This window comes from Eptesicus fuscus, chromosome 6 (genome assembly GCF_027574615.1).
Source record: "Eptesicus fuscus isolate TK198812 chromosome 6, DD_ASM_mEF_20220401, whole genome shotgun sequence".
Lineage (NCBI taxonomy): Eukaryota > Metazoa > Chordata > Mammalia > Chiroptera > Vespertilionidae > Eptesicus > Eptesicus fuscus.
The window spans coordinates 31,329,623-31,355,087 of NC_072478.1; the positions used below are offsets into that span (position 1 = coordinate 31,329,623).

General features: G+C 51.0%; 1 protein-coding gene across 2 annotated transcripts in view; it reads left to right on the top strand.

Moving 5' to 3' along the window:
- Window positions 1-401: 401 nt before the first annotated feature.
- Window positions 402-25,465, top strand: part of SCARA3 (scavenger receptor class A member 3) — a 36,432-nt gene continuing 11,368 nt past the window's right edge. Inside the window, exons 1-5 of one of the 2 annotated variants that reach the window (XM_054717599.1) lie at window positions 403-721; window positions 17,492-17,587; window positions 18,792-18,911; window positions 20,777-20,875; window positions 22,120-23,163. In XM_054717599.1, the coding sequence (XP_054573574.1) occupies window positions 715-721; window positions 17,492-17,587; window positions 18,792-18,911; window positions 20,777-20,875; window positions 22,120-23,163 (1,366 nt within the window). In that variant the 5' untranslated portion in view covers window positions 403-714. Of the gene's footprint in view, window positions 722-17,491; window positions 17,588-18,791; window positions 18,912-20,776; window positions 20,876-22,119; window positions 23,164-25,465 lie in introns of both variants that reach the window. The other variant, XM_028159342.2, reaches the window with a different exon arrangement.

A 25,465-nucleotide genomic window follows, 5' to 3' on the forward strand; every position in this document is an offset into this window, starting at 1 on the left:
AAGTGACCCACCTAGGGTGGCAGAGCTAGAATGACCAACCATTCTGGTCTGTTTGGGACTTTCAGCGCTGACATAGGGACAGTCCCCGGCAAACCAGGGAGGTGGGGGCTGGGGCTGGATCCTAGGGATCCTTCTTGCTTCCGGTCCCTCTACCCCTTACCGGGGAGAAGACTGTCCAGGGTGAAACTCCAGCCGCCACCACCACCGTCCACCCCCACCCGCGCCACCAGGCGGCCCCCACCGGCAAACGATTTTAGAAGAGCCTTCCCTTCGCGCTCCCCGAGGTCCTGCGCGAGCCGGGGACGCGGGCGCAGGGACCCGCGGCGGCACAAAGAGGCCTGGCCGCGGCAGTTTTGAAAATACCGAGGAAGTTGATCTGGGCCCGGGCCCAAGAAGTGACGAAGAGGGAGGGAGCGAGGGAGGGCGCGCGGGGATCGGGCGGCCGCAGAGCTCGCCGGCCTCCAGCGGGGAGCGCGGGCGGCGGGATGGGCGGCGGGCGCGGCGCCCCCGGGCTGCGACCCCGCGCACCCTCCCCCCGGCGCGCCGCCTCCGCGGCCCCGCGCTCCAGCAGGACGGCGACTCCCAGCCGGGCTCCCGCAGGCGGCGCGTAGGGCGCGATCGGTGCCCCTGGAGGAGCCGCCGGCTTCATCCCGGTCACCCCGCAGCTCGAGCCGCCCGCAGCGAGGGCCTCCCGAGGCCCCGGCACCGGGGACCATGAAAGGTAGGTCGTGCGTGCGCTGCAGTTCCCTGGCGAGGTCCTGCGGAACCACCCCGCCCAGGCGGGGCTGAGGAGGGGAGGACTCCCCAGGGCAGGAGTTCCGGGGACTTCTCCCTGCCTCCCCGACCGATCCTCCTGCGGAAGGCATTGGGAGGACAGCGTGGAGCCCTGTAATCAAGAGGAAGGGGAGAGGAACATGGAGAGAGTTCAAACAGCCCTGTCCCGTTCATGGCTCTAGCCCTAAAAAAAACGGTTTTACATTCCAAAGGGGTTCCTGATCGCTTTAACTGGTCAGCGCAGAAAGATGTCACCAGTCCAACCTCTAGCGGTGTAAACCCCTCCCCAGGAGATCCATCTCCGAGGCTCCTGCAGCCCCACCAGCCTCTGCCCTGCGCCAGGCCAGGGCTCTCCTCCGGGAGTTCCAACCCCTTCTTCAGAGAGTCCCCCGGGCCCTGCCCTTCCCAACCCGAACCCTGGCTGCCCTGCCCTGCCCTCTGACCTCCTGGGAACGAAGCAGCTAGAGAAGACGAGTGGTCTGGGCCGGAGCTGTCCACAGGGCAGTGGGTCATCAGAGGGTGGCCTTTCCCGCCAGTTTCTGGGATGGAAACAAGAACCATCCTTGGTTCCAGGTGCGCCTTCCTGGGCCTGGCTTTCCTGGGACCTGGGAAAGAGCGCCGGGTATTCAGGTTCCTTTTCAGGCTCAGGGAGAGGCAGGCTAGGGGACAGGGACAGGGACGGGGACAGCATTTCTTCGTGCTGTCTCCCGTTTTTCCTAATCCTTCCATCGCACCCAGGGCAGATGCCGGTGCTCCTAGCGGTGAGAACTCTCCACCTGTTCGGCTCACTGGATGTTGAAACTGAAAAGGACCTTTGAGATCTGCAGGGCTTGACACTATACCCTCCGGCGGTTGGTCTCTTTAACACGTAGGAGTCTGAGGCTTCTCCGGTGGAATACAGTCTCCATAGTTGAGGAAACTGAGGTCCAAACAGGTGGGACCAGCTTCACGGGTGCACAACCTGTGCCTCCCCACCGGGCCCTGCGCTTGGAAGGCCTCGCCCTAGGTTAATGCACTGCTGTCACTATCTTGAAATTCTTAATAGTTTTTTTTTTTTAACAAGGGACCCCCATACTTTCTTTTTGCACTGAGCCCTGCAAATAATGTTGCTGGTCCTATGGACAGGAGTGAGGACTTGCTTACGATTCACAGCGGGGCAGGGGGAGTAGAGCCGGGGCTGCTGACTTCCAGGCCGGAGAGCTTCCTTCCCTGTGGCCTCTGGTCCCTCTGTCCTTCCCGATGGCCTCACCATGTCTTGGGCTGTCTGCGATGGGGCAAGTTATAATCAACCCCAGGGAGTTCGAGTGGCAGCAAGGAGGAACCTCACCCAGGAGCCATACACTCCTCAGTCAGCCTCAGGGGGCAGGTCATTACCCAGAAGCCTCCGGGAAGGTCTTAGACCACATCTCCCCACAGGCCTGGAGCCCACGCTGCTCTCAGCCTTAATGATGATGCTGAGATGCTGCACATTCTCAGAGTGGTTTGGCTCCACCAACCATCCAGACAAACCATAGGAGAAAATACAGTGCAGGAGAGACGGGCAGGGCCGACATCCTCTTAAGCGGAGGAGACACCCAGCTCCCACAGAAGAGGGAGTCAGAAACACACGCCCCAGCTTTCTGAAACTCAGCAAGGCGATTCTCCTCTGAGTGGAGGAGAAAGGAGCTGGCGTGACAACATTTAGAGGAGGTTCCTGAGGAGGATCGGCTGAAACGTGTCATCGTGTTACCAGGTCTCGGGGTCCTGCTGGCCTGGAGGCTGGGAGTCCCAGAAAGAAGCCCAGTGCCTGCCCCTCTCACCTCCAATTTCCGCTCTCAACCAAGAGCCTCCCCACATGGGGCCCGATTCCTGCCCACGGAGGCCTTCAGGCAGCTCTCCTGTGTTTTTCCTCCAGTCTCCAGGAAACCTGCCTGTGATCTCCCATAACGGACCGGGGATCGGGCTGCAGAGCTTTGGGGGAAGCTGAGGGGTGATGCCCAGCGCACCGCCCTGCAGGGGCTTCCCTGGTCCTCCCCAGGAGCCAGGCATTGCCGCCACCTCCGCCTGAGATGGAAAAGGCAGGGCAGACAGCAAATATTTGGCCTTTGGGACCCGTGGAGTGTGAAACACCAGGATTTTTTTCACCCACATGGAAAAAGGAAAGTGCCCGGCAGAGCAGGGCGGCCCCTTCCAGAGCAGCCCTTCCCCAGGGCCGCGCTCCCCGTGCTTCGCCAAGGCCGCTCCGATCCGAGCATGACATCTGTTGACAAAGATTCACCACCCCTGCTCAGAGCCAAACACGGTGATGTGATGTTTTGGGGGGGAGAGGGGAGTTGGCCGGGACGGTATTTAAACAAGAAAACACGTTCTCTGAGGAGCACTGCCGCCAGTGGCCAGGGGCCAGGGCCGCCTCTGCCAGCCAAGCTGTTTCCACCCTGAGGCCCCTCCTGCCTGCCCGCCCGCCAGCCAGGCCTCCCAGGCAGCAGCATCTTTAGATGCAAGCTGGCACCTGGCCCCAGATGTAGCCCCTCTCACGCCTGAAGGCCACACAGCTGCCTCCAGCCCCTTGGTGATGGGCCCACCTTGGAGCTCCCCTCTGACTTGTCAGAGCCATGAAGAGCCACCTGTGGGATTGTTTCCACAGCTCTGGTGAGAGCGTCCTGTGATGGGAGCCCTCCCAGCTATATGAGCCGCACTCCCCACCCCAGACGCAGCCTGGCCCTGCATTCAAAGTGTTTCTCTCTGGCTCTGGTCTCCTGGGTGTCCCTGAGGCCATCCTGCTGTGATGCACGTGGTTCAGCCCAGGAGCTCTGGGCCTGAGTACCACTTGGGCAGCAGAAATGACTCGGTAGAGAGCTGGTTGGAAGCAGGCCTGCTGCATGGGCCACTCTTTGCCCTCAGGAGACTTGTCCTCAGCTGCCATGGCCTGGGCAGAGACACGCCCACTGTTCCCCAAGCCGGGGAGGAACAGCCCCTCCCCACGAATCAGGGAGCAGTACCCACTCCCTGTGGGCAAAGGACAGGCAGGGGGAGGCGGGGGCCTCGGAATACAGCAGTGTGATCCCAGGAAAATCCACCTCGCAGCTCGGTGAGGGGAGGTTTTATCCTCTCAAGAGCGGGCAGACTGCGTCCCCTTTGGAAGCCTGACCTCCATCGCCAGGCCTCGGGGCGCTAGAAGGAGCCTGAGACTAGAAGAAAAGGAGCTGATGTGGCACAAGTGTAAAGACCCACTCAATGGCCCAAATCAGGGGAGGGGGAGGAGCTTAGATGTTGGAGATCAGCTTCAAAGTCTCAGACACACACACACACACACACACACACACACACACACAATTGGTCACCTTGTCATCCAACTGGGGTAATTTTAATAACTGAAGACTCACATCCCATAGCTAATTTTGGAGAGAGAGGAAAACGAATTATTTTTCTCAGTAGATGTTGGTGGATAGCTTGGCAGTTTTCATGGACAGGCAGCTGTGCTGGGTGTTAGAACTGGCAAGTAGAGTAACATGAGAGACTGTGCCAGTCATATCTACACTGCCATGTGAATTATGCTTAATTTAGCAAGTGTGTGTGTGTGTGTGAGTGTGTGTGTGTGTGTGGCACTGCTGAAGCCCATGGTTAGGCCTAGCTCTGTCATAGACTCGCTTTATAACTACGATGAAGTCATTGATACTCCCTGGCCTCCAGTCTCCTCATCTGCAAGTAGACTGGCTGATCTTTGAGGTTCTTTCTAGCTAATGTTCTACTCTATTGTTTTTCCTTCTGTGAGGGTACACACACACACACACACACACACACACACACACACACAATTTAGAACTGTAAAGCCCACAGTGTAGTATAAGCATGTGAGTTTCATGAGCATGGGGTCCCTGTCTGCCTCTTTCCTGCCTCACTCCTGCACAGTGCCTGGCACATAGGAAGTGTCCACCTCATTCGTTCAGGGGGTACATCTGCGTCTTCCACCGGGCTGGAATCCTTAAAGGCAAGTATCACACCATGGTATCCCCAGACTCTAATGTATATATTCAGTGAAGTTTCATGCTTCCATTTAACACACATTTATTGACCAACTGCTAAATGCCAGGGTTTGTATATTCATGTATTTCTAATGTCCAAGAAAGATACAAAGAAGAGCTCAGACATTGCTCTTTCTCTCAAGGAGCTTGCCCTTTGCTAGGACACTTAAGATTTATGCCCAAATCATTAAAATAAAAAAAGACTAAAAGTGGTAAGTGTCCTAAGAGAGGCAGTTTGAGGTCTTTTCCTGTCTCTCCTCCTTTGCTGGATGTGTCTGGTTTCATCCATGAACTCCTTGGTTCTTACTGGGCAGCCATTCTTTGAACCGTCTTGCCCAGTTTCATAGATTTGCCATGGGAATAAGCTGATGGTACCAGAATTACCTCTCTGAGCTCCAGTCATCTTTCCAACAGTGTCTGAACATCTCCAGATGCACACCTGCAGACACCTCTTTCAAGGCTCAGATGAGATCCCTTTTTGTCCACCTGAATCCAAGCTAAAATACTGGTTATTCTGGGATGTTGTCCCAGACTTTTCAGCCAACAAACATGTATTGAGTACCTGCTTTTGGAAAGGAAGCATGCAAGTTTAAAGGCAAACCAGGATGGTCCGTACCCTCAAGCAGAGACTAGACATTCACTCTTAAGAAAATCAGATAATTGCCCAGTTGCTGTGGTTCAGTGGTTGAGTATCAACCTATGAACCAGAAGGTCACAGTTCGATTCCTGGTCAGGGGCACATGCTCGGGTTTCGGGTTTGATTCCCAGTAGGGGGACGTGTAGGAAGCAGCCCATCAATGATTTTCATCATTGGTGTTTCTATCTCTCCCTCTCCTTCCCTCTCTGAAATCAATAAAAATATATTTTTAAAAAAAGAAAATCAGATAATCAAGGGAGTGAGGCAAAAGAACAAATGAGTGGTATATAGGGCAGATTCAGTAGGAATCACCTGAGATGAAGAGAGCATTTCAAGTTGGGGCAGTTCAGGAGGACTTTAGGGAGGAGTTGAAGGGTGGGCAAGATTTGGATTAGGTCATTCAAGGGACAGTCCGAAGAGCAGGAGTCAGTGCTGGGGAAAGCTGGGCATGATGTCATTGGGTAAATGTGTTTCGGGGTGGGGAGTAGATATTTGTCTGAAGTTGAGAACTGGCTGAGAGACACAGGGAGTCACTAGACCAGGGCGCCTTGGGTGCCATTCTAAGGACTCCCGACCATGTGCTGTTGACATTGGAGAGGATTTGGAAGGGTTTGTCAGGAGATGGCTTGGTTGCTACTTCTCCCTGGAGACGTTGGGAAATCTCTCCTTTTAGAGAATGAGGGGAAGAAAGTGAGCTCGTGAAGGAGCCAGGAGGAGTGGTCAGGGACTCTTGCGGAGAAGTATGGTGGTAATGTCATGGAAATAGAGAGGAGGAAGTTCCAAGAAAGAAGTCAACAATGAAGTTGACTGTTAATCAACAGAGCTAGCCCAGGATTATCTGATCTAGAGCAAGACGGGGGACACAAGCTGAGAGGGGAATGGGTAGGTTTGTAGAAAAGGTTCAGGGAGGCCTTGTGTCAGAGAAGTTTCAGAAAAAGGGAACTAAATAATTAAAGTAAGAAGCAGGGCCAGGCATGAAGGATTTTTCAAGGTTGGCTTGTGCTCAGGGGAAGGTAGAGGGAAAGAGGAGAAGGGAGAATTGGAGACATGGTGATGAAGAAGGCAGGAATGGGTGAGCTTTGCTGTGGAAAGAAGCAAGGCTCTCTTTATGGGGTCCCGAGGGAAGGACATGGACATAGACTTTCTGAGTTACTAGTTGCATTTAATCTCTTTATGACACATACTCATTATGAAAACTTTTGAAAAATTCAGAAAAGCAAAAAATAATAGCACTCACATGAATGCTTAGCCCTCAGAGATAATTGACAAGATCTGGATGAGCTTTCTCCCAGAAATCCTTCTGTGTATATTTGCACAGACTTTGTTTCACATAGGTAAGATTATACTATCCATATATGTTTTTAAAATTCAACAATAGCCCAGCCAGTGTGGCTCAGTGGTTGAACATTGGCCTATGAACCAGGAGACTCAATTCCTGGTCAGGGCACATGCCCACGTTGTGGGCTCGATCCCCAGTGTGGGGCGTGCAGGAGGCAGCGACCAATGATTCTCTCTCATCATTGATGTTTCTATCTCTCCCTCTCTGAAATCAATAAAAATATATTTTTAAAACTTCAGCAATAGAACATAGGTATCTTTCCTGGGCAATAAATATAGGGCTGCTTTATTTTTTCAATGGTTGCAGACTATTCCATAGCACAACTTTACAATAATTTATTTAACCAACCCCTTATCAATGGGCTTTTGAGTTACTTACTTTTTCCCTCAGGTGTATCGTGGCCTCTAGTGATAATTTTGACACATCCATCTCAGGCTAGTTGAACCTGTATTCCCTGAGGGGGGAATATTCTTAGAAGGGGGACTGCCGAGCCAAAGAGCGTGCTCATTCCAAGTGTGGGGATGGAGTGCCACGCTGAGCTCCACATTGCAGCAGGGCCCGTTCCCACACACCTTTGCCTACACTGGGTTTGAAGCGAAACAGCCGGAGGGAGTTAGGGGAAGGGGAAGACAGTTTTGGTCTTTTGAGGAAGGGAGGAGGTGAGCTCATCTTTGGAGAATGGGGTGGGCTGAGAAGAGGAGGAATGTCGAGGGAGGATCCAGATGGCAGCCCTTGACTGAGGCCGAACCCACACCACGCTCTGACGTGCTTTCACCAGGCTGGGTCTTCCCAGCTCAGAGCACACAGGCTGAGGAGAGACGGGCACAAGGGCAGGACCGAAAGCTGAAGGCTCCAGGGAGCTGAAGCTCATCCTGGGGGCTTGGCTGCTAGCCTGGGTGAGGGGCAGCCTGTAAAGGCTCAGTGCAGCTGGGATCAGGAAAAGCGGCGGGAGAGGCGGAAGAAAGGCGCTGAGATGGGGCGGCTTTACGCTCCAGACGGTGGTCAGGCTGAGCTGCGGCCACTGAACCTACAGACCTACAGACTCCAGGTCAGGGGACCCCGAGGTCCAGAGGACCAGTGGACATTCAACATAACATTGCCTCCATTAAAGTTGATGGTGGGAGACAGGATGAAGACATAATCCAGGCCAGGTGAGGCACTATCCAGAACAGTGGTCCCTGAAGGAGGTGTACCTCTGAATACCATTTCCATGGGGTTTCACAGATCACTTCTTTTTTAAAGAATGGCAGGAAGCTCTATGGTCAAGTAAGTTTGAGAAACATCGAATTAGACACAGATTGAAATGGCCTTATTTTTTTGAAGGACTAAAACAATGTTAGTGGACTACTGTGAGTTTCTGAGATGGTGAGAGAGTATGCAGCATTTTCCAGACGTGCTTGATCCAAGAACCCTTTTCAGGAAGAGTATTTTGGAACTAGTGTTCTGCAGGACGTGATTTAGAAAATGGATTTGTTCAAAGTTGGAAACTGGTCCTGAAGGTTAACGGGCCTTGGGAAAGGGAGACGAATGACGGCAGCAATTCCAGTAGGACGGAATGATCCTGATAAAAATGACCGTTCCTACCATTTCTCACGTATTTACTGTGTCGCAGGTACTTTTCGTATATCGCCTCATTGACTTTTCCCACAGCTCCGTAAAGTAGGTGGCATTCCCGCTGCGTTTGCACATGAAGCTCAGAGAAGGGAAGGGACGTCCCCATATGAGAGACAGCATGGACCTCAAGTGGTGACCATAGACATCAAGACTCCTCCCACCCTCCCATCCCACAGATTAGAGGGTTTAGGGGGATGGAAGAGTTGCTCTCTGCACAGAGACCATATGTATGTGATGGGGGAGGGTTAGGATCTGTTGCATTGAGTGAATAGCCTGGGATCTCTCCTCAACTAGTCATGGGGTGGCCACTTGGAGTTATCACAGGGGCCAGGGATTGCCGCTGGCCGTTGGGGGGCTGGGCACCAACTGCCTGCGTGGTGTGGGAAAATCCTGTCTCATGAAGAATTGTGCCATCCAAATGCCACGAGTGCTGCAGTTAGAAACGCGGAGGGCAGGGAAGGGGAGGAAAGTCATTTGGGACGGAGGGGGAATTTGCCCACAAGCTCTGTGGTTACCTGGAACACAGTGAGTGGAAGGCAGCACATAGTGGGAGGCTGTGGGCTGGCCCGGGTGCAGGCAGAGGTGGCAGCGGGCGAGGAAATGCCTGTCCCAGGTCATCGAATGTGGAGTTTAGGGGTGAAGGAGCAGAAAGGAGGCCCATGTTCCAGGGAAGCAGATCCTGACAATTTGTTGAGCAGGAGAATTTGAAAGGGAAGGACCAGACTCATTAGAGCCCAGGCAGGCAGACCAATTCCCATCCTAATATAGATGCATCCACAGAGGAAGCCTCTGGGGAGGGTAATAGCAGGAGGGTTCTAATGAAAACAATTTTGCAACCTTAATTATAGCATTCTGCAACCTTAGACTATAGCTATTCTGCAGTTTTAAATATAGCATTGGCTCCTGAGAAGGCCCTCCAATCTTTATTTTTACTGACCCAATTGGCTGTTTTGAAAACCCACTCTGTGAACTCCGTAGAAGATAATCATCAAAATATGTTCCTTGAAGTTCCCAAAGAAAGACCTTTTATTCAGTTCCTCGAATCTCTCCCCCCTTGCTGACTCCGCGGGAAGATGGCAGAAAGGCTGAGGAGTGAATGAAGGCCACAGTTTTGGTCAACCAAGAGAAAGCTGGAGTCGCCGACCGCAGTTGAGTTAGCAGTTGGTTGGCGTGTCCCAGCTCTTTTCCCGAAGGAGAAGTGAACCGAGCTCAACCCCGGCGGAGTCAGGAGTCACGCCGCGCAGTGTGCCAACACATGCACCGTCCCTCAGACCTTCCACGTGGCTCTGGGAGCAGAGGCCCGAAGAATGAGGAGTTCCTCTTGCGGCTGGTCCCGGTGTTTGAGTTGGATGTTATGACCTCGGTATGAGAGGAACAGAGGCTCTTTCAAATCCCCAGTGGTTGCCGCTGCTTTATGAGTCTGAGCATGCAACACTGGCTCCGGAGGCGATTTTATTTATTTGTTTTTTTAAAGACACTGCCTGTAATTGGGGTAGAGATTGCTAGGTGAAGAGTGGGGCCTGGCTGTGTCGGTGGTAGGTAATTCGTGGGCCTGGCTTCTTTAGTTCAGGGACCAGGATGCTCCCCGTGACACCTCTTGGGGCCTGCGGAGCAGGGAGGCAGAAGCTGGCTTGTAGGGTCTTAGGTATTTGCTACCCAGAGCAGCAAGCTGTCCCAAGCTTGTCCTCACTTTGTCCCACGAAAGGGGCTTTCCCAAAGTCCAGGCATTACCCTATCTTCTCCGGTGTCCTTTCCCAAGCTCCCCTCTCCTATCACAAGAGCCTTTATCTGGGATCAGCAAAATGAAAAAAGGAAGAATGAGAGAGAGAGAGAGAGAGAGAGAGAGAGAGAGAGAGAGGGAGAGAGAGAGAGAGAGAAGGCAACAGAGGCTATTGGAAACGTAGCCTCTCTTCGACACCCATGGCCTACAATGCGGCGACTTCTCCAGACACCTGGCAGCCCATAATGTGTGATGCTCAGGTGCCCCTCACTGTCCAGCATGTCAGAAGTCCTCTGTTACCCGTGGATAATTTACGTGTGACACTGGGAAGGACCAGGGCCTTATTTTGGAGGGCCATAAAAGCACCAGGGGTATTCTAAGATAATTAACTAGGACACTAATGAAACCCTCCCCCGCAAAAAAAAAAACACAAAAAAAAACCACACACACACATACACACAACAACACAAACACAACAACACAAAAGAGGTCTTTGAGCTTTAGGAGAGGAATATTATATCCCTTGCTCTAGTTCTGAGAAAGGGAGGAGAAGCAGATCCTAAATTTTGCTGCACCTTCCCTCCCCCCCCCCACCCCCATTTATTCCTTTTCAGTGCAAACATTAGGCCCCTGGGTGTTAATTTTTTTTAAAAAAATTTAAATATGTTTTTCTTGATTTTAGAGAGAGAGGAAGGGAGAGAAAGAGAGAGAGAGAGAGACATCTGTTGCCTCCTGCACGCTGCCTACTAGGGATCAAAACCACAACTTGGGCATGTGCCTTGACCGGGAATCGAACTGGCAACCTCTTAGTGCATGGGATGACGCCCAACCAACTGAGTCACACTGGCCCGGGCTTAATTTTAAATCTCTACTGCTCTAAGCCTTTGCATCTCAATGCATCAGCACACCCCAACACTCCCTAGCCATGGGGAACTCTAAGAAGAAGCCATATTTAAAACACATTTTAAGTCATTTGTCTTTATATTTGAATAAAAATTAGCCCTTAATTGAAACAACAGAAGTTGACAATTAACTAAGGACGCAGGCCTTCTCAAAGGGCCAGTAAGCCCGTCTGTTTGGAACACCCGCTGTGTGGCCAGCCCTGTGCGGAGGGAAGACTTCCTGACCTCAAGGAGATGACGAACTGCTGGGAGGCCAGACAGGTGAACAGATGCCAGGCCTGGTGGGAAGGCTTTGCCCAGCTCTGGCCCGTCTGAGCTGGGTATATGCAATTCTGCAAGCACTCTGTAGGTGTGTTTGCATCTTGCTTCAGACATTTACCAACCACTCACTAGCGGGCAGGTCTCTGAACCTCTCTGAGACTTTGTAACTTGACAGGTGGGTTCTGTGACTTACAGGTTCCCATGCCCCTTGACATAAGGAAGATCCAAACCTGTAGAGAATGTTCATGAGTTTATTGGAGCCAAACTGATTACAATTGCTGGGAAGCTAAATCTCAACAGATGGAGAAAATGCTCCCGCTTTATAGCTGATTTTATACATCAGAGTCAAAGGAAGAGACGTAAGGGAGTTACGTGAAATTCACTGGTGGTAGTTTAGGGAGGTGAAAGGAAGCAAAGCGGGGGAATCTCTGAGATCGGGTAAAGAGAGACACCTACTTCTTTTACATTGGTGGGTACAGGATAGTTGATTTACAGCGCGTAGAAATGGTATGTGGGGAGCAAGATAACAATGAGGGGTCCTGTGGTCTCTGCCCTGGTGCTGGCTGTGTCCTGAGGGGTCCAGAAAAAAAGGGGTTTACTTTGACATTCCAAGTGTATGTTATCTTAGATGCAAAAAGACAATAGACGGGTTCACTTAAGGCAGTGGTTGGCAAACTGCGGCTCGAGAGCCACATGCGGCTCTTTGGCCCCTTGAGTGTGGCTCTTCCACAAAATATCACGTGCGGGCGCGCACATACAGTGGGATTGAAACTTCGTGGCCCATGCGCAGAAGTCGGTTTTCGGCTCTCAAAAGAAATTTCAATCGTTGTACTGTTGATATTTGGCTCTGTTGACTAATGAGTTTGCCAACCACTGACTTAAAGGTAAAGACTGACCTTTGTGAAGGAAGCTACAGACCTAGGATGTGACCACCCTGCCATACTCGCTTTTAGTTGGGCATTTTTATGTTCAGACCATCCTATGCGATTACTTTTTTTTTTTTAATTCCTCACTCGAGGATATTTTTCCATTGATCCTTAGAGAGAGGGAAATGTCAATGTGAGAGAAACACATCGATTGGTTGCCTCCTGCACATGCCCCGACCAGGGCCTGGGCCGGGGAGGAGCCTGCAACCGAGGTACGTGCCCTTGACCGGAATTGAACCAGGGACCCTTCAGTCCACAGGCTGACGCTCTATCCACTGAGTCAAACCGGCTAGGGCCGATTACTTTTGGTTCCTGAGTTTGTAAAGTCCACCATGTAGGCTTCCCCTGAGCTTGTCAGTTTAGTATGTGGTCCCTTTTTTATCCAAACTCCCTATCTCTGAAAACACTTCAGAAAACCGGGGCAGCCAACACTAAGTCAGATCACCCCAGAAGGCATGGGAAGGGGCAGGCATGGGAGGTGGAAAGGGGGAGGAACATTCTTTTCCTGTCTCTGTCAAGCCTGCTCTGCCCAGCGCAAGGGGGGAGAACAGATTCCTGTCTAATCAAGCATCTTCTAATCAATCATAGACTCTGTCCCCAAGGCAAGGTTTTTTACTCAATTCTTTCTGTCTGTTTCTCCCTCCACCCTCTGACCAGAACAATCTGGGGGTAATGCACATGTAATGAGCCCATGCTTGCAAAGAGCTTGGCTTATAAAAGCCTCACAATTGCTTTGGGTTGTGTTCTCACTAAAGCAAACAAGGAGAAAGTGGAGAGTTGCTATAGCATTCCCGACATAGGTAAGTTAGGGGTCCCCAAGGCCGGAGGCTCAGCCCTGGTGAACAGGAAGTCCAAAGGATTAGAAAGAGAAGAGAGCTCCTTGGGAGTTGGGGGCGGGGGGGGGGTGCTGTGAGTTACGGAGCTGAGACCTGAGCAAAGGGAACAGGGCCAAATACTTGTGAACCCTTCCTGTAGAGAGAGCTGAGATCCACCCTGGCAGCTGTCATTTCCCTTCCCATGGGCTGCTCTGCAAAGTACCGGACGGGGCCTTTCTTACTTCCCCCTTGCTAATGATCGCCAATTTGGGGGGCTCTCGAAGGGAGAGCAAAGTTATAACAAAGCTGTGTGCTTTTCAAGGGGATGTTTGCTGAAGGCTCCGTGTCAGCCTTGCTTGATTTAAGTCTTCCCAGATTCCTTGCAAAGGCTATAAACAGTGAAGTGATGAAATTAGTCCCGGAGCCAGAACAGGGAGGAGGCCTAGTCACGAGGGAGGGCAGAGGAGCACCATCAAGGGTGGGGAGGAATGAGAAATAAGGCAGGACGGCCTAGAAGGCATTTCTGCTCCAAGGAGTGGAAGGAATACCTCCCCGAGGGGGCCGGAGATGGCCGGTAAGTCTGACCGCCTAAGCGGAAGCGTTGTTCTAGCTGAGACCCTCGGGGGATAAGAGAGCCTGAGGATTTGGGTCAGACAGAGCACAGAAAGCACCCAGGATTCCCAGGAGGCCCCACCTGAGGCCCCAGTTTATGGGAAAGGCGAGGTAATCCTGGTACCCTCCTGGGCAGTTATCCTCTGCACTGTTGGCAGATGGATGATGGGTAGCAGCCTAAGACACAAAGCAGGGCTGAGAAGGTTGCTCTCAGAATACATATACAGGGGTGGGCAAAAGTAGGGTTACCGTTCCAATAGTAACAAATAATACAATAATTAATAAATAATAATAACACAAGGCATTGGTTAATACATTTACATAGTTTTCAGGTGTACAGTTCTATAATACATCATCTGTATTTTGTGTTCAGCACCCCAAGTCAAGTCTCCTTTCATCACCATTCATCCCTCTTTTACCCTCTCCTGCCCCCCTCCCCCACCCCAACTCCCCTTTCATTCTGGTAATCACCATGCTGTTGTCTGTGTCCATGAGTTGTTGTTGTTCTTTTGCTTAATCCCTTCACCTTTTTCACCCAACCCCCCAAACCTCTCCCCTCTGACATCTGTCAGTCTGCTCTCTGTGTCTCTGAGTCTGTTTCTATTTTGTTTGTTAGTTTATTTTGTTCATTAAGTGAAATCATGTGGTACTTGTCTTGCTGTGACTGGCTTATTTCACTTAGCCTAATGCTCTCCAGGTCCATCCATACTGTCGCAAAAGGTAAGCTTGCCTTCTTTTTTATGGCTGAGTAGTATACCATTATATAAATGTACCACCGCGTTTTTATCCACTCATGTAATGATGGGCACTTGGACTGTTTCCAAATCTTGGCTATCCTACCTAATAATAGACAAATATGCAAATTGACCGCACCTTCGCTACGCCCAAGCCACGCCCACCAGCCAATCAGGATGAGCATGCAAATTACCCCAACCAAGATGGCGGCTAATTTGCATATCAAGACAGCATAGAAAGAAGCCAAGAGCTGCAGAAGGTAGCAAAGCTGTGGAGCAGCAAGCAAGCCGGGGGGAAGGAGAAGGGAGGAGAGCGGGCGGGCGGGGTAGAGTGCAGCAGGAAACCCTATTGCAGGATTTTTCCTGCAACTGGAACGCTAGTTGTAAATAATGCTGCAATGAACATAGGGGTGCATATATTATTTTAGATTAGTGTCACCCCAATAAATTCAATAAAAATCTATAATAATAAAAGCATAATATGCTAATTAGACCAGACATCTTTCCAGACGAAGCCGGGGCTGTGAGGGAAGCCCGGGTCCCGGGTGCCAGAGGGAGGCGGATGACGGCAGCTGGGGGAAGGAAGGCCTACTCTTGCACGAATTTCGTGCATCGGGCCTCTGGTTAAAAAATAATGATACAAGAAAATAGTCTGTGTTTTAGTCGGTGTACTCACAACTATAAACCTACTTTTGCCCACCCTGTATAAAAGGATCAGTCATGTCCACCATGTCAGCCTTCCTTCTGCCATTGTACATAACCCCCTCCAAAGTGCATATATACACACACACACACGTACACACATGCACACACACAAGAATGCACTAACTCTATCACAGAGAGGCTACCTGGACTCTGTTATTGTGAAGAGGAAAACTCAACCTGGATTCAGGAGGCTTTGCCACTAGCTGGCTATGTGACTTTAGCCAGGTATTAAAAGTTACCCCACCCCCAACTCAGCTTCCTTACCTGTAAGATTGGGAGAATAATTTCTCACCCCACCTATCAGGCTAGTTGTAGGGATAAAATGGGATAATGGATGTGAGCCCAGGTCTCCTCCCTCCCTCAAATGAACTCAGATTCTCTGAGGGTGGGGCCCCGGTGCTGGTCTCAAGCTCCTCAATGATCCATATGCAGGCATAGACCCACTTCCAAAATGTAATAAAAATCATTCATAGATTCCTTCTAGATTGTGTTTGTTGGGTATTTCTCTGTCCTAACTACTGTGCAAGGGGCTTTGGAAAAGTCAAACAAGACAGATACATTCCCTGCCCTCAGATTTTTTATTTTTTTATGCCTCATGAACTTTTAAAATATATATTTTTTTATTGATTTCAGAGAGGAAGGGAGAGGGAGAGAGAGATAGAGAAACATCAATGATGAGAGAGAAATCATTGATCGGCTGCCTCCTGCATGCAGCCCTCTCTCCCCCCGCCCCTCCCCCCACCACACACTGGGGATTGAGCCCAAAACCTGGGCATGTGCCCCTGACAGGAATCGAACCTGTGATCCTTCAGTCCACAGGTCGACACTCCATTCACTGAGCCAAACCGGCTAGGGCTGCCCTCAGATTTTAAACACTGGGGAAGAGAGCTGTTGGATAAGTAATAAAAGGTATACTGCATTCTTCAAAAGGAAAATAAAGAGCATATGGAAATACATTTAACAAGACACTCACTCCAGCCTGGGAGCTCAGGAAGACTGCTGAGGAAGCGACATACAGCTGTGACCTGGAAGACAAAGCAGAGGCATTCATGGTGATGGTGGTGGCATCTTGAACTTAGGGTCACCCACCGCTCCTCCCCTGGGAGCCCGTACTGGGCGGCCTTCACTCACCCAGGTTCCTTGCCCGCTTTGCCTCTTGGCTCCAGCTTTGAGCACAAGGGCACAGCATTTGGGGAATGAGGCCACAGGTGCTACTGAGGCTGCTCCCAGGTCTTTGTCGGAGCCCCTGAGGCTCCACACACCCTCAGTCGTGGGCCCCCCTTCATTCCTACCCAGCATTTGCAGAATCTTGGCTTATTACTTTGAGGAGGTGGCCTGTTTGGTAGCAACGATTTCTAAGTTCACGAGATAGTCTTGAGCAATATTTTTAACTTCTCTCAACCTCAGTCTTTTTCTCTAAAAGCGGTAACTTAGACTACCAAATTTATAGGATTGTTGTGAAGATTGCCTTGAGGCAAGACCCAGCCCTTCTTGGCATTAAGAAATGAAACAAAAGAAAGCCAAACTTAGAACTTCTGCTTCTGCTGTTACTGGCTTCAAATATCCTGGGACTATGGAGTTAGGTACCAGATAACTACAGGCAAACTGTCCAATGCAGAGCTAAAGGTGAAAGGGAACAGGGAAGTCCCAAGCCCCACCCCACCCCACCCCCACCCCCAAAAGAAATTTCAAATTAGGAGCTGAAACTAGATGGATCAACAAATGCAGAAGCTGGATGTCAGGAACCTAGAGTCTTGGGTGCAGGAGGAGACCAGGCTGTGAGTGGCAGAGGGGGCAGTTGGACCAAAGACCCCAGCATAAACCCCAACCCTAGAAGGTGCTGCCCCAGGCCCTGTCACCCTGACAGCCATTCTAGTTGCTTTTGTTTGTTTGTTTTGGCTCCAGTCTTTTCTGATTGGTCAGTCTTCTCCTGACTGCTCAGCACCCATACCTGTGGGGGAAGATTTTGAGTCTCAGTCCAGCTAGTGCTCCTTCAAAAAAGGGGCATGAGGGCAGGAGGCTGGGGGGAGGGGGTGAGGGGATGTACCTGCTTCAGTCACCATGTGTTCGGGATGGAAGGACGCTGAGCCAGATCAAGCAACTGGCTCTGGTTTCTTTTCACTTCACTGAAAAGGGGTTGAGCAAGGTGCACAGAGTGTGGGAAGCTGAACTGGCCTGTGTGTCCTTTCCACCTTGTGGGAGATCGTGGAGTCTTTTTGCTTGGATGTGTGGGGACATCCCAGGTTCTCAGCCACTCAGTTCTTACCTTTAGCCCTGTTTTCTCTGCTCACCACCAGGTCACCTGGAGCTCAAGTGGGCCAACTTGGACCCAGGCATGTGTGTGGAGGGTTGGACAGGGGTTGTGGACCGTTAATGAATGGGGCATCTGGAGAGGGGTGGGTGAGGCTCAGGGTCCCGCCTGGCATCTGACTGCACTTGGCTCCATCGCAGTGAGGTCGGCTGGTGGCGACGGAGATGCGTTGTGTGTTTCAGAAGAGGAGCTGGCTGGTGACGAGGACATGCCGTCCTTCCCGTGCACACAGGAGGGTAAGGGCCCTGGGGGATGCCCTCTCACCTTTTCTCTGTGCTGAGAGCCCCTCCTTGCTCCCCTCCCCAGGCTGGGCACTCACCTCTCTCCATGGCTCCAAAACCCCGGCTGTCCTCCTCCCTTCTGCTTCCTCAGCGGTAAAAAGGCAGAGTAGCGCGGAGTTTGACACAAGTGCCATCTGTCTCCAGGGCTCCCCGTGAGACCTGTCGGGGACCTCTGCCATTTCCCCCAGGGCCTGCCTTTCAGCTGGCACGGAGCCGTCCCCGTCATCATATCCCCTGCCAGCCATGTAGCCTGTCCTCAAGCCCACAGGACCCAGCGTGGCACTGGTTTCCTCCGAGTTGTTACCTGGAGCTCTCCTTGGTGGGTTCCAGTATAGCCTGGAGCAGCTCCTCCCAACCTTGGCTGTCTGTGCACTGTAACCACCCAGGGGTGCCTGAGGCCAGCCCTCGGAAATGCTGGTGCCTTGTGGTGGGGAGTGTGAAGGAGGCATCAGGATTTTTAAACGTTCCTGGTATTTCTAACGTGCAGCTGAAATGGAACGAACCCTAGAGATGTCACAGCTGGAGCATCACTGCCTTCTCCCTGAGCACTGGCCACCTGCCAGGGTGGCCAGGAATACCTGTTCCTCTCCTTCCTCTGTACCAGGGACCACCTCGCAGACTAGAACAATTCATTCGGTTTCCATAAGATTTGCTGGTTCCTCTTGACGTTTGGGGACTGGTGATCAACCTTCTGGTTTGCCTGGGACTGAGAGGGGTGCCCAGGGTGTGTGACTTCTTCAGTCTTGGCAAACCATCCTGGTGCGCCCCCTATCGAGGCGTTCCCGTGACATGAGGCTTTCAGTGCTGAAAGCAGGAAAGTCCTAGGCAAACCGGGACGGGTTGGCCACGCAGCGTGAGCTGGCTGCCCAGGCTGTGGATGCACAGTGAGGCTAATGTATGGGGAAGACGTGTTTGCCCACAGCCAGGCTGCGTGGTGACGCCATAGAGTGTAAAGGTAGTGTTGGGTGTGCTGTGAAGACCCTGGCTCTGGTCTCTTCGATTCCTGAAAGCTCTGGGGCCTACAGGGAAGGCGGTGAGATGGTCAAGAATGAGGATCTAGAACGTGAAATGGAATGAGAGGAGACAGGCCAGGGCAGGAACACGGAGCGGGCCTTTCAGCGGCAGCCTCAGACACTGGCCTCCTTTTGTCCCCCGACAGGCCGGCCGGGACCCCGCTGCAGCCGCTGCCAGAAGAACCTGTCTTTGCACACGTCCGTGCGGATTCTTTACCTCTTCCTGGCTCTGCTCTTGGTGGCCGTGGTCGTGCTGGCCTCTCTGGGTGAGTGCAGACTCCCAGCAGCATCCGGCGAGTCCCGGGCTCCCCCCGCCCCTCCGCCCTCCCAGGCTGCAGGGGATTTCTGACCAGGGGTCCGGTACCCAAACTCCCCTACACAGACCAGCAGACCTGTGCGGCTGGGCTCAGAGCCAGGGGGTCTCAGTGCCTGGTTCAAACTGCAAAGACTGGCTCCTGCGTTCTGGTCAGCGATGGGCTGTGTGATCTGGAGCAAGGCCCTTCCCCTCTCGGCACCTCCGTTTTCCGATAGATAAAAGGGGAGGCGAGGACTAGATCAGTGATTCCCAGTTTTAGCTCCATGTTAGAATCACTGGAGCTTTAAAAAAAAATATTGGTGCCTGGGCCCCACCCCCATAATGTAGTTAATTCATATATTTAAGTTTTCCAGATGATCCTGCTGTACATCCGTAGTTGAGGTCATGGGTCAGGTGATTTCCAAGCCCCTTCCGTGGTCTTTGTGACTGTTTCTCAAAGTGAGGTGGGATGCCGACCTGCCTCAAGGTCACCGCAGTATTGGCTGGAGTGCAGCTTCCTGGGTCTCCCCCAGACTTACTGCATCAGAGTCCCGCAGGTGGAGCCCAGGGACCCGGAGGTCGGCGGGTGGTAGCTGACCCAGGGGATGGCATACAGCTAGATTCAGGTAACTTCTGCCTTCTGGATGCTACCGGTTTATGGTAAACTGATGAAAACAAATGTGATGGCTTCTCACCGCAATTGCATTCAGATTTTAAAAATCCAGACTTCTTCACTAAGGGAAACAGTTTGTTTGCCCTAATGGACTAGACATTAGAGACAAGGCTGGGACTAGGATGAGACCAGCGGGGTGCGCAGGGTGCCTCACTCTAGGTGCCATGCCCTGCACTCACCCGGCCCTTAACAGGGGGGTGTCTGGTTCTGACCCTGGCTAGAGAGATAGTAAGTCCTCACTTAACGTCATCAATAGGTTCTTGGAAACCGTGGCTTTTAGCGAAATGACATGTATGGAAACCAGTTTTGCCATAGATAATTGATAAAAACAAGAGTTAAGTTCCCACATTATATTTCTGGTCACGAAAATATCACCAAACTTCTAAATAAAGACCCAAAACACTTCATTAAACATTCGAGTAAATGTGAGCGATACATACATTTAAGAAAGATGAATAAGAACAAGTAAGATCATTTTCCAACCAGTGATTCCAGTCCAGGGCTGTGGGCGCCAGAGCCTATCCCGGCAGCTCAGGGTGCACGGAGGGAACCCACCACCCTGCATGCCCTTCCATCCCAGGGTGCATTGCACACACACACAATCACTCAGGGGTCCGGGGGTCTCTCACTGTTACTAATGAAATCTCGACAGCTCTGACCTACACAATGCTAATCAAAGCCCATGGGTCCCAAAGCATTTGGAATCGTAGCATTTTGGAGCGGATAACAACCTTAGAAGTCATTTAACTTCAGGCTTTCTTTTTACAGATGGTCCAATTGAGCTCCAGAAAGATTAATCAACTTGCCCAAAGTCACCTAACACATTTGAGGCAAATCTGGGACTAGAAGTATATATTTATACATATGTGTAATTAATGTATATTACACATTATAATATGTACATACATTTAAGACATACATATATACAGTCAGATGTATGTACATGTAAATATATAAACTTAAAGGGGAGATGTAAACAGATGTATGCCTATAGGTAGAAATAGTTACATAGATGTGTACTTTTAAGAGATGCGTGACAAACTCTGGTCATAGGAAGCATTTCCCTCACCACCCTTGGAGGCCCCATAGAAGAAGGGCTGATAAAAATGCCTTTCTCGGAGGCAACACCCTGCCCCAGTTTCTCACCTGTATTTGCCCTACAGTTTTCAGGAAAGTAGACTCTCTCTCAGAAGACATCTCCCTGGCCCAAGCCACTTATGACAAGAAGCTTGTGTCTATGCAGGAAAATCTCCAGGGCCTCGGTAAGTGTCCAGTGTCTAGATGTGCTGACTATGATAGAAAAGTAATGGTAACTGGGGTAGGGTGATGGACCACGCCCCCCCCCTCCCGCCGCCCCTGCCATGTACCTCTATGTTTTGGTGCCTGGAGATGGGCAGCGTTCACCAACTGAGGCCTGAGGGAGAAGGGAGGCAGCCATGGGTGCCTGCTCCCTGTCCAGCTGGAGAGGCACCATTGCAGGAGGGCTGCTCCCAGGGCTGGAGGTTCTGCGTGCGGTAGGGAAGGAAGCCAAAGACAATTCATTTCCCTCACATCCTCATGTATCTGAAGTTATTTCTAAGACCTTCTAAAGCCTTTTGGTAGGTCAGCCCTTTCCTCATCACTGCTTTAAAGTGTGCATGATTCACGATACTCTTTTTTTTGTTTTGTTTTGTTAATCCTCACTCGAGGATATTTTTTCATTGATTTTTTATGGAGAGTGGAAGAGAGAGGGAAAGACAGAGAGAAACATCGATGTGAGAGAAACACATCGATTGGTTGCCTCCTGCACAAGCCCTGACCAGGCTGGGGAGGAGCCTGCAACCAAGGTACATGTCCTTGGCCGGAATCGAACCTGGGACCCTTTGGTCCGCAGGCTGATACTCTGTCCACTGGGCCAAACCAGGTAGGGCTCCTGATGCTCTTGATTTCCTGCTTTAACAAGGGACCTTCTCACACTGACAATGAGCCAGAAGGAGCCATCATGGAAGGGGTTAGAGGTGGTCTGTGTCATGGAAAGAGAGAGTCCTGTTCTGCCACTGTCTCGATCGAGGAGTGATATTTTGTCAAGCCACTTCTCTGTGCCTCATTTCTCATCAGTTATAGGAGAAAAAATGTTGCACCATCTCCTCAAGTATATTGTGAAAGGCATAAATGAGATAATAGATCTAAAAATATTTGGAGAAATTTTAAAATAAAATGTCAATGGGAGATTCTAGAAAAGCTAGAAAGACATATTTTCAAGAATTTGGTGCCGAGATGGAGATTTAGATTTAATCCTAAGTACTAAATCCAACATTTCAGGTCACAGTAAAGAGGTTTGATACAAATAAGATCTCATAGAGATGGCAAGGCCCTTCCAAAACGGGTTTCATAGCAGGACTTAGGGAAGGAAGAGGCACCGGAAAGCCACTTGCCAATTCATTATGCCCTGAAATACTTTATTTAAAGAAGTAACCTTTGTCCCATGATCCTTCAGCAACTGAAATGTTCTCTCTTTCTCCTGAAGATCTGAAGGCCCCGAACAACTGCTCTTTCTGCCACGAGGCCGGGCAGCTGGGGCAAGAGATCAGAAAACTGCAGGAGGAGCTGGAGGGAATTCAGAAGATGCTTTTGGCTCAGGAGGTCCAGCTGGACCAGGCCTCTCAGACCCATGAGCTGCTCTCCACCACCAGCAGTCAGATCTCCCAGGAGATGGGCAACTGTTCCTTCTCCACCCACCAGGTCAACCAATCTTTGGGGCTCTTCCTGACTCAGGTGCGAGGCTGGCAGGCCACCACGGCCGGCCTGGACCTCTCTCTAAAGGACCTGGCCCAGGAGTGCTACGACGTCCGGGCTGCAGTGCACCAGATCAACTTCACCGTGGGGCAGACTTCAGAATGGATCCACGGGATCCGCCGGAAGACGGATGAGGAAACCCTGACCCTCCAGAAGATCGTCACCGACTGGCAGAACTACACCCGGCTCTTCAGCAGCCTGCGCACCACCTCGACCAAGACCGGAGAAGCGGTCAAGAACATCCAGGCCACCCTGGGGGCCTCTTCACAGCGCATCAGCCAGAATTCCGAGAGCATGCATGACCTGGTGATGCAGGTCATGGGCTTGCAGCTGCAGCTGGATAACATCTCGTCCTTCCTGGACGACCATGAAGAGAACATGCACGACCTGCAGTACCACACTCGCTATGCTCAGAACCGCACGGTGGAGAGGTTCGAGACGCTGGAAGGACGCATGGCCTCCCACGAGATCGAGATTGGCACCATCTTTACCAACATCAATGCCACCGACAGCCACGTGCACAGCATGCTCAAGTACCTGGACGATGTGCGGCTGTCCTGCACGCTGGGCTTCCACACCCACGCCGAGGAGCTCTACTACCTGAACAAGTCCGTCTCCCTCATGCTGGGCACCACGGACCTGCTCCGAGAGCGCTTTGGCCTGCTCAGCGCCCGCCTGGACTTCAACGTCCGCAACCTGTCCATGATCGTGGAGGAGATGAAGGCCGTGGACACACAGCACGGAGAGATCCTCCGCAACGTCACCATCGTGCGAGGTGAGAGTGAGATCTGGGCCGGGCTGCTACAGAGCTCCCAGAGGGCCTTGGTCATCTTGCTAGATTCAGGAGCACCTGGTTTCAGGCAAAAATCCTAGTGGGCTAATACAATCCTGTAGCAAATGCCTAGGGCAACTGGCAGTTTTAGTGCACTTGCAACCTCTTTTTAAAGGTGTTGTGGCTCCTAACTTTGCCTGTTACACATTTATATGGGTCTGTTTAATTGCACCACAAAGAGAAATAGGCAGACCTCGTCTTTTGGAAACCATCTCCTCTTGTTTTCTGCCTTCCCACCCTCTCACCAGTGCTCTCAACCATCTGCCCCTCAGATGCCCACCATTCTGATGCTATCTTCTCCTATCTCACCCCTGCATCTGTCAAAGTTCTCCAGAGAAACATAATAAATAGGAGAGAGAGAGAGAGAAAATAAGGAATTGGCTTATATAATTATGGAGGGTGGCAAGTCCAAAATCTACACAACTGATGTCCCCATTCATATCCAAAGACTGGAGTTGCTGCAGGACCAGGAAGAGATGATGTGTCAGTTTCAAGACCTTCAGGTCAGGCAGGAGAATTCTCTCACTTGGGGGAGGGTCAGCCTTTTGTTCTATTCAGGCCTTCAACTGAGTGGACGAGGCCTGCCCACATTGGGGAGGGCAATCTGCATTACTCAATATAGATTTAAATGTCAATATCATCCATCAACACCTCTACAGATACACCCAGAATAATGTTTGACCAAATATCTGGCCATCCCGTGGCTCAGTCAAATTGACACATAAAATTAACCATCACAAGTCCACCTCTTTTCATCTTGGCACTCATACACATTTCCTTAAATCATACTTAATCCTCCAATGGAGACATAACAAAGTCATCATTTTACCTAACGTACATGATGCACCTATCCTGTGTACAACCCAAACCTCACTCACCCTTCCCCAGAAGAGGAGGCAAAGGCCTCAGTGATGTTTATTCTTCTCCTTGATATCTCATCATTTAAATGCTACGATTTAAACTTAACACTATTTAAACACTGTGATATAAAGTCAATAAATTTTATATCTTATGTTACATGATAAGGGGGTAAGAGAGAAGAAAGATATATATGTTATATATTTATATATATTAGTAACACAATAAGGAGAAAATACTCTTGACAATTACATTCCTCATTTCTTCACCTGGTCACATAGCTGGTATTTATAACTACCCTTTTCCACTACGTATTTCACATTCCCTTTGCCCTCCAGCAAACCACTTGGCTGCTTGCGATTCTTTACCTGGTAGGGTGAACAAACGTTCACTCTCGAAGGCCCATTAGTAGTCCTGCCTGGATTGGGTTGTTGCAGTTTTCCATTGACCTTACTCACAGGGCATGGGAATGCTACATGATCTCCTGAATTCCACACATACACCCCGATTGTGGAGTAGTAGTCCAATTCCTCCCTGGTAGTCAGGGTCAGTCACCCCAGTCGGCACAGTGGCTTCTTTACCTGTTCATTCAGAGGCATGAGGTGCCCAGTGTCTGGGCAGCAGTCTTAACTTCCTGTTCAATGGAATCAATGTTGCATCTCCTGGCAGAAACATTCCTCCCTTTGCGACTAAGATCTCTAAGCCAGCAGACCATAAGCTGTAGGAGCGAGCAGCAAAGGTTTTACTAGTGAGTCGCTAAGGATGAGGGTGAGTGGTGCCACTCCCATTTCCATCCCTGACCCCTGGAGCTGTGAGTCCTGGCTGTCAGAGAAACCGCACCACATATGGGACACTGACAGAGCATAGCCCTGAAAGTGTTTGCCCCCTAACTGGCACTGTAACTGAGTCTTCAAAAGGCCTTTCCATCGCCCGGCCAGCATGGCTCAGTGGTTGAGGGTTGACCTATGAACCACAAGGTCACAGTTCAATGGTTCGACTCCTGGTCAGGGCTCCTGCCTGGGTTGTGGGCTCGATCCCCAGTGTCGGGTGTGCAGGAGGCAGCCGATCAATGATTCTTTTTCTTCATTAATATTTCTATCTTTGTCTCCCTCTCCCTTCCTCTCTGAATTCAATAAAAAAATATTTTTAAAAGGCCATTCCATCCACCCAACAAGCCCTCTGCTTCAAGATGGTAGGAAACATGTAACACCCATGAGTTCCATGGTCATGGGCCCAGTGCCACACTCCAATTGCTGTGAAGTGAGTTTCTTGATCAGAAGCAATGCTGTGCCGATACCAGGGTGGTGGGTAATGCATTCTGTAAGGGCATGGATGGCAGTTTTGGCAGGAGCATTGCATGCAGGGAAGGCATAGCCTCATCCAGAGT